Raw genomic sequence first — 9,566 nt, forward strand, 5'->3', positions numbered from 1 at the left:
TGGTGTTAACGAAATATTTAAAGTAATCATCAGTATCTTGGTGCGTAAAAATCCATCATCTATTATCAAGCTTATTAAATCATTTCCAATACAATTTATTTGGGACTTCAAACGCAAAAAAAACTGATTTGTTTTGTTTATTGCCAAAATATATATTAAAAAAAACATTGTTGGCTCCAGTATTTACTTCAAAATTCTAAACCAATCCAAACGCGTAAAAGGAGCCAAGCATAATACACTTGCGCGTCGAAGTCTATCATTTGCCACTTGCAGGGGTCACTTCCATGTCTACGTCAGTTCATTATTTGATGACCCCTGACCCCCCCACAATAAGCAAAGACCAAGTTGAAAAAAAGCGCATTCTGAGCACCCTGGAAAAAAAAGGCGAAGCGAAAAGCGAAGCCCGGTTGCGCGCGTTGAATATTCAATTGAGAAAGGGTTAGGGGGGGGGGGTGTTCTTGGGGGGGGGTCAACGTGAGGGAAAAGTGAAGCTGCGTGCCAGTCCTTCATTTTACATTACTGATTAGCTGTTAAACAGATTATATGCAGCTGAATGGGTTCAAATGTTGCCGAGAAGAATACACTGGAGGAGTTCAAGGCGCCAGTTTCCTTCTCTGACATTTTGGCAGAAACGTGTTCCGTGAGAAAAAAAACGCATATATTTGACGTATGGAACGCAGAAAACAAGAGCAACGTGTTTTCAAACAGTAAAAAATAGATCATTGACTATTTATGAAGCGGAATTAGTTACAAAAACATTTGCTGACTTTTTATGAAGCGCATTTAGCTAAATCAACATTCGCTGTGCTTAAACGACGGCTGTGTTTGTTTTTAATTGAAAAAAATACATCACAAGGTCGGTGGTGTTTTTTAAACAAACACGAAAATAAAATGACAATTTAATACGGCTGCTAATTCGATTTAAATATTCTTTGTGGTTGATTTAAAAACAGGTTGCAAGTTCAGAGCAGCAGCTGCCTTTTTTCCTCGAAACGCAAGGCCAACAAACAAGTTCAATAACTCAAAGAAGGGCGCTAAGAGCTTCATTTGTTTGTTCCTCTTTAGATTATATACCGTCCAAGCACAAGTTGAAAAGTATTCGAGTACGCAGAGTCCCAGCAAGCTTTGCAAGCTCTCATTGAGAAAGCCACGTGTCCGTTTGCAAAGCCTCTCCAACTTAACCACCTCCTTTGTACCACTAACCCACATCGGCAGCGTCCCTCCACATAAAGGGATTTGCAATTTCAAGATATTTCAGCTTAAATGTTTTTGACAGTTCCCCCCTCTTTTACCTCGGCTTGGTTATTTTCACTGTGCCAAATGGGTCACCTTGGGTTGCTGTGTGCGCGCAAAAGGGGGCTTTTGCGCGCATTCAGCCCGATTTTTTTTCTTCTCTCCAACTTTCCTTGACGGGGAAACCAGCTGCTGGTCGTGAAAAGACGGCTTATTAATTGTCCTTTGTCATGCAGAATTGCTTGATTTCTAAAGGGACGTACAAAGGGCTCTTTTTCAGGATTCAAGTATTTTGTTTCGTGCGTATTTTTTCAAACCATCGAATCAGCTGCGAGCGCTGCGCCCGTCTACCAGACTCTCAGGTACTGACTGCCCCGCTCCTTTTGTCCCCTTTTAAATGCTGTTGTAAACCAGGCAGACTGATTTGTTACAAGCCGTTCTTTTAATCTGATAGATAAGAGACATGTCAAAGAAAAGCCGTAAATAAAAAATTAGGCCGGATAAAAGACGAGGGCGAGTCTGCTAGATGGGCGCCTGTTGACTCAAGCGGCTCTCCAGCGTCAGGGAGGGGGGGATAGGGGAGCCCTTCTCGTCAGCCCCCGTTGGGGTTACGTCCACAATCGCCTTTTATTCCACGGTTCTCCTTTTTTTTGCTTCAATGAATTGATCGGCACAAAATTAAGAATAAATAAATTAAGCATTTGGAGCAGCGGGCGCATAAAGCTCCCCCAGGGCGCGTATAGCTATTCAAGGCATAAAAGCTTCTTTGCACAGCACTTTCAAAGCAAAATGGGGCTATATGATGCAATTAACAAAATAGCCTATAATCCCGTCTCTTAACAAATGCAAATATTGAAGTTTTGTTAAGTGGAGCATTAAAGGAAGGTTTAAAAGCGAAACCAAACATCCAAAGGCGAAATCCATAATGAGCACTTTTCAAAATGTTTTCCCCTCTTTAAACTATCTCACAATGTATTTAAAATGCCACAGATACTATTCAAAGTCTATTGAGTGAGACCAAATAAATCCAAGGTCCAGAAAGTAAAGCAGAACCCCTTGAGAACGGTGCGTAAAACGCGCGAAATTCCGACTAGACCAATTGCGCGCGCGGATCTATGTGACAGCAAGGAAACATATACAGATTAAAGCACACGTTAAGGCAAAAAATAATTTGCTAATATTTATTTCGTCATAAATCCCACGATGGGAACAACTCCACACGGCGGGATCCGCACGCAACTCATGCGCACACGCACAACAAGCCGCGCTATCACCACGTCGAATTGAATAGATCGATATCTTAAAGCGTCAGAAGCTCCATTTAATTGATGACGATGAACTCGTGAGGTCACACGAGACTTATGGTTTCATCTCAAGACCACAAATGAATGAGTGAGTGGCGGGGAAATCTGCTTGTCACCGGGAGAAAACCACAAAGAGTGTGAGCGTAAAGACGTCTTTTCATGGTTTATCATAGAGGGTTTAGAAAATTGTTAAAGGACACCTTCCACCCCGGACGCCACTTGTTTTAATTGTTGCCCTCAGGTCGACTATTGAAGAACATCAAGTCTAGAACTAGGAGAATAAAAACAGATTCTACCTTAAGGCAATAATCACCCTTAATGCTGTGAATTGCTTGGACGGGAATGTGCAATTGCGACTATAGGGATGACTCAGTTTGCTTAATTTGTTTATGTTTAACTAATATATTTTATATACTTATTTTAGCTGTGATATTTTATCTGGTATATGTTCTTGCACCATCTTGATGGCATTTTTAATTTCTTTGTGCATTTCACTGGTTACAATGACAATCAATTCTATTATATCATTCTATTCTCTATTATAACGTTTAAAATTCTAGTTTCACGGGGAGGAAAGACCACCAAGACCACCAATGCGGCTTAGAATTTTTTATTCAACATGTTTAAATAAATAAATAAATTTGCAACGCAAAAATACACAGAAGCCGGGCTCGAAAACGGAAGGGAAAATACTATTTTTCATTTGTTTTCAAGGGACAAAAAAAAAACTACAAAACGGAAAACATGTATACAGTATTACACAGTCATTCAGGACAATTCCCTGATTAAATATTCTTTCATATGTACAGAAATAAAACAGTCTTTTTTGGCTCGTTAAAAAAGTCATCAGTATTTTAGGGGGACACGGGCAAGTCCACATCATCCTTCTCAGAGAAGGACGAAGGCGAAACGGGTCCGTCGTCCTCTTCTTCCTCCGAGCATCTGGCGGCTGACGAGCATTTGCAGCCGCCGTTGGAAGCGCGCGGGCCTCCGCTTCCACTCTTTCCTTCCTTTTTATGCTTGACCCTTCGGTTCTGGAACCAGATTTTCACCTGTTTTTCGGACAAGTTGAGGTAGGTGGCGATCTCGATGCGCCTCAGCCTGGACAGGTACATATTGGAGGTGAACTCGCGCTCCAGCTCCAAAAGTTGCGTGCTGGTGAAGGCCGTGCGCATTCGTTTGCTGCTCTGGAGTTTGCTGTTGGTGTTTTCTGGTGATTCAAAAAAGGGGATTTTAGGATTTTTTGTGTGAAGAGGGTGATAAAAAAAAGGACTTACCGATTGAGATGCAGTGGTACTGACGAGGGTCCGGTACTGCGTAAGCGGTTTGGTACATGGTAGCCCCGTGGTTCAGGTTGGAAGGGGCGTGCTGGCGCGCAAACGCTGCGTAATGCGATCCAAAAGCGGGGAAGGACGCCTTGAGGAGCGGCATTGCGGGTGGGGAAGGGTGAAGCTGGGAAGCGGCGACGCAAAGCGGGCAGAAGCAAAGCAGGCCCGCTTTCCTGGAGTGACACGAACCCGGTAGCGCATGCGGGTGCGCGCCGGGCACCGCGTACGGGAAGAGCGGAGGACTACAGGTTTCGTTCCCCTTCTCGTTGGCTTCTCTTAAAATCAACGAATCCACCAAAAAGGATCTCGGCATGGTTGCGGTGGGTGAGGGATAGGGAAGGGGGGAGTTCTCGCGTGCAAAGGGTGGACAGCGAAGTGGTGCTGAAGGCGCGCCGTGGGCTCCTTTAAATAGGCTCCGTGGATGGAGGCGCTCCGGACATGTGACGGTTACGCAGCAAAAGCTGGCCGAGAGTTCTCAATAGGGTTTTGTGCCGCGTGCGTTCCCACTGCACGCTTCCCCATTATTTCACTTGTTAACTAAATGAACTGCATAATGTAGTCTATTCTTGTCGGCCCCACCCACGCCGCGAGAGGCGGCACTGCCCCATTCGACCCTTTTATCGGCACTCTTATTTTATCATAAAACGCAGCTTAAATCGACACATCGGGGGGAAAAACCATTTAAGGATCTATTTAAGATTATTTTTTTGTCAGGGACAGATGCCAATACCAGACATTAAAGGTATCATTCCTTGATAAAAAGACTACTTGTTTTACATTAATACAGATTAAGTTAAAGCTTTGCGAAGCTGATGCTATGATGCTTCTTTTCCCAAAAGGTGACAAGAGTTGGATGGTGATTGGATTTTACTTTATTTTTTAAAAAGTAGAATGTCATGTGTTGTTTATCTGCAGTGTGTAGACATTCCTGAGTGATATTTTTTAGCATGTCTCACTACGGTAAAGTGTTATTAGATGGCTATTTATGTCAGTAGCTTGGGTATTTGCAAGTTAATAATTGATTTAGACACGCGTGTATTTATTTACCCACGTATTTTTAATGAAGCAATTTCATTGAAATATTTTATTATTAAAATAAAAACGGTTTCATTTTTGTATCCAATTATTTATCTGTTTAAATACATACATAACTTGAATCTAGATAGATAAATAATACATTATCAGACAAATAGCTTTGGAGCCTATAATCGCCATAATGTTTGTTTTCCAACAAAAAATTGAAAGCCAGAAGTGATGCAAAGCATACTTTCCAATGTGAACCTCAAAACTTCAGAAAAAAATAGTTTCCCCCCAGACCTAACTGTGGTTAGCACATTCCCCTAACACGTGAAAGGTCCCCAGTTTGAGACCAGATGGAAACATTTGTTGGCCTGGAGAGGGATGTGCACCACTACACTTGCCCAAGACACACCACAGGAAATGGTGCCCTTACGGCATCTCAGATGACGCTTTACACCCAAAACAACGGCGACCAGATGATAAAGGTGCTATATATGAGTTCTCCTGCTACTGGTAACCATGAACCTATCTGTTTCATATGGGGAGCAACCCCAAATACCTTGGAGAAGGATGGACACTGCCAGGCTGTACTTGCCCAAGACACACCACAGTATGTAGTTATGGGATCTGTGAACCATGAACATGCAAGTTGATACCGGTATCTTCTTCTGTCAATCAGAAAACTAAAAAATGGTAGACTTTTAAAAACACATGGGTTAAAAATAACCCAAAATTAGGGTTCAAAACGGACAAAACCATTACTCAGATTAATCTAATCCAACTTTCTGGATTGTCTTGGACAAAATGACTAAATTTTTTGTTTATCAACACACTTATTCCTTTTTATTTTATTTTACAGGAATGTATGTAATTTTGGGGACAATTTAGAATAATCTACATTTTGGAGTATTTCCACACAAAATGACTGCCGCGGTTTGGGGGTTGTTTATTGACAACACAGTACACGTATTCATTTTTATTTTCTGAAATTTATTTTACGAAAATGGTGTAATTTATAAAAAACTCAAACACGACTTTCTTTTTGAATTTTTTTTAAGTTTTCTCGACAAAAATATTTAGTTTTTTGTTGTTGTTGTTTTTTTTTTTTAACAGAAATGTATGTTCATTTTGGGGTATACTTTGTTAATTACTGGCAGCCTGTAAAAAGGAAGAATCTATCTTGGATTGAAAATAAAATAAATTGTGGCGTTTATTGTAAAAAACGTAGTTTATAACAGTAATTGATGTAACTTCTGGGGACACCTGAATGGGGCTAAGAAAAAAATTGTAGAAAAATATAATTATTGAGGTACTTTAAAAAGGAAAAACCTCATTTGAAACTAAATGATCGAGTTCTGGTGGACGTTTTGCACAACAGGACTCTTTTTTTAAACAAAACAATCCAATTGGTGAGTGATTTTCTCTTTTAAAATTGGCCAATTTGGAGTTGCTTTTAGAACAAAAAAATATATAAATTGGTGGGTGATTTCCTTTTAAAGAAATCGACCAATTTGAGGTGGGCTTTATGAAATAAATACATTTTAATATTTTATCATATAAATCCAGAAAACTGTGTTAAGTCAGTGCTTTTCAATCATTTTCTGTCACATCATCCCCCTCAGAAGAAGAAATCCTCTCCCTCATTCCGGTTGATTATTTTTTTTAATGATGTCTGCTTCACTTTATCTACACTTTATACTCAATGCTCATACTCTGCTATATGCACCGCATGGAAGGTAAATGTAAACAAAATACTGCCAATGAGAGTGCTACTGCTCCCTAGTGTAATGGAGCTGCAATTGCACTTTATTCTTTGCAAAGTTGACGAAAAAAATCAAGTTCAAACATGCTGTATAATTGTATCGTATGTGTTATCGGACTATTCAAGCTGTAGTATTGGTCCGAAACATCACTGTATCAAGTATTCCGTTTTTTAGAGCTGAAGGTCGAAGAGACAGTGTGTAATATGTTACCACTAGATGTCACTGTATTGCGCAGTGAAATAAAAAACAAACTGAAGAGACTCAAATGACCCAAATGCACTGTTTTCCTTGTACCCAGCCTTTCATGAATGAGAGAGAAAAAAGAACCAAGGATAAAAAAAAATCATAAAAATGAAATAAACAGGAACAATCCATCTATCTATCTATCTATCTATCTATCTATCTATCTATCTATCTATCTATCTATCTATCTATCTATCTATCTATCTATCTATCTATCTATCTATCTATCTATCTATCTATCTATCTATCTATCTATCTATCTATCTATCTATCTATCTATCTATCTATCTATCTATCTTACCTACCTTGGTCATATCCCTCAAGTGGGGTGACCGACAGCAGGACAAACACATACAATAACAAAGAAAATAAAAGGGAAACAGGAAAAATAGAAAAGAAAAATGGAAAAAGAGAAAGTAAAAAGAGGAGAAAAAGAAGGAAAACGTAAGAAAAACAAAAAAGAACAGAATGTAAAATGAAAGCAAAAACTAAAGAAAGATAAATAAACGGAGATTAAAAAAAACATCAAAGAAAACTGAAGAAAAATTAAAAAAGAGAACAAAAACGAGGGAAACAAGCGAGGGTGAAAATTCTAAAAGAAAGAAGAAGAAAAAAAATAGTAAAAAGAAAGCAGGAAAGGAAAGAAAACAGGAGAAAAACAATTCCAAAAAAGGGGAAAAAACAACAAGAATAAAAAAAAGATAGCTTTTCGTTTTTGTATAGCAGCAGGATATCTAAAAAAACATGCCAGCTGCCTCTATTTTTAAAAAAATGTACATTTATATGTCATTGAATGAATTTTTACTTGTAATTCAAATCAATATTGTTTTCTTTGAAACAACTGATGGTTGTTCTTCTTACCACTAGGAGGCTCTAAATAATACACACTGTCTCTTTAAGCCCATGCAGACAAAACACAGGGTTAATGTGTCATTTTCAAGCCACAAAAAAAGGGACAAGTCATCGCCTGGAGGCAGTTCTGTTAAAGAGCAGTGATTAATTCCTTTGCTCGGGCCCCCATGCGGAGTCGTGGGGGGAGCGTCGAGGGGTCGGTTCAGGGGGAAGAATATGTAAAAATAACCAGGTTTTCACTCGCCGGCCTTTTATTGAATGTCATTGTGGAGCCTTTGAATGAGGGAGAAAGAGAGTCGAATTAAAGTGTGTGACAGCGGCGGATAGACGCAACAAAGGCCGCTCTGTCATGGAGCGGCAGCGGCCTCGCATTGCGCGCTCATTCAATTAACTCATAGGAAAACATTTGCTTTCGCTTTAAGGCGACCCTCAAAGACCACAAACGAAAAAGTCGAGCTTTTGGGAAATCTTTTACGTCAAAAAAAGAAAAAAGCACGGGGAAAGGGAACCCCCCCCCCCCACCCTTGACCCTCAAACGTCCTCCTAAATCCATCCAAACGGTGTCACGTACCTCCAACGGCCCAAAAATTGGACCTGTAATCACAGGTTCGCCATTACGGTGAATTAGGAGCATTTAAACCCATAACACCGCCGGGTTTTTATTTTAAAAGCCGAGGTTTTGATCAATCGCTGTGCGTAAAGCGGCTATTATACGCGTTAATTCCCAAATGGGTTGCCCCCGTGGACAGGGATAGAGCTTCTGCAGGGGTCGCCACGATCCCAATTTGCAAACCCAACTGGAGACTGACAAATAGTTCTGACCCACCAAGTACCCCCAACCCCTGCAGAAGTTCAACGTGTCGTGGAGATTCGCTAACGCTGCTGCGTTACGCGTTACATACAAAAACGGTCGTTTTTACTGGAAAACTTTCGTTACTAAAGCATTCCTGCCAAATAAATACAGCAGCCTATGGTAAATAACTTTACTGCAGAACTGCTTTACATTAAATAACTGTTGAATCCTCAGAAAAACATGTTAATTCCGCACGGCAGTGTCGTGTATAGATAATCAATTTCCTGTGTTTTTTTTTTACATGTTATAGTTTTTCATTCTGCCACTATAAATGAAAACCTTAATAGGGTCATATCAAACAAAAACCGCATTTAAACTTATCCAGCAACAGTAAAACTTTGCATTTGAAGAAGTTTTATGTATGTTATGCATAAAATCTTGTTAGGATCTGGCACGCCTATCCACCAGAGGGCGCCTGATTGGTTTGTAATTGGGACAAATGGTTACAATCACTCCACAACTGTCTCTAATTAGCTTGAAGTTTCATAAAAAACATTTTTGGACAGCACCCCTTGTGGGGTCATTTTCATTTTATATCATCCACTTTCCACCATCAATACCTTTTAGCAGTTCCATCCTGGTTTCTGAGGTTTGTTTTTTATTTCAGGCAGTTTTATTATTATCTTTGACCATTTTTTTGTTACATTATAGATCCTTTTTTTTTTATTAAATGCCAGACTTTTGACCACCTTACAATAATTCCTGCATCTAGGTCCACCACAAATCATAAAAAAACCTACATGCTATATTTTTTCCATTTTCTGCACCGCTTATCCTTACTAGGGTTGCTGGAGCCCATCTCAGGGGACCCCTAAACTGGTTGACAACCAGTTGCAGGGCACACAGAGACAGACAACTCATTTACACCTATGGTGACAATTTGGACCCGCCCATCAACATGCACGCTTTTGGAAAGAAACCAGAATGCCGCAGATGAAACCTTCGCAGTCAGTGGGAGAACATGCAAACT

At 40.0% G+C, this 9,566-nt stretch overlaps 1 protein-coding gene across 1 annotated transcript; it reads right to left on the reverse strand.

Moving 5' to 3' along the window:
* Window positions 1-3,217: 3,217 nt before the first annotated feature.
* Window positions 3,218-4,561, reverse strand: gsx1 (GS homeobox 1). The gene is made up of 2 exons (XM_088321151.1): window positions 3,815-4,561; window positions 3,218-3,747 (listed from the first exon to the last, which is right to left on the reverse strand). Exons 1-2 carry the CDS (start codon window positions 4,176-4,178, stop codon window positions 3,392-3,394), a joined length of 720 nt encoding a protein of 239 aa, XP_088177277.1. The 5' UTR covers window positions 4,179-4,561; the 3' UTR covers window positions 3,218-3,391.
* Window positions 4,562-9,566: the final 5,005 nt, after the last annotated feature.

The sequence above is a fragment of the Urocampus carinirostris genome, chromosome 17, assembly GCF_059441175.1.
Source record: "Urocampus carinirostris isolate Australia breed hairy pipefish chromosome 17, RoL_Ucar_1.0, whole genome shotgun sequence".
NCBI classification, from domain to species: domain Eukaryota; kingdom Metazoa; phylum Chordata; class Actinopteri; order Syngnathiformes; family Syngnathidae; genus Urocampus; species Urocampus carinirostris.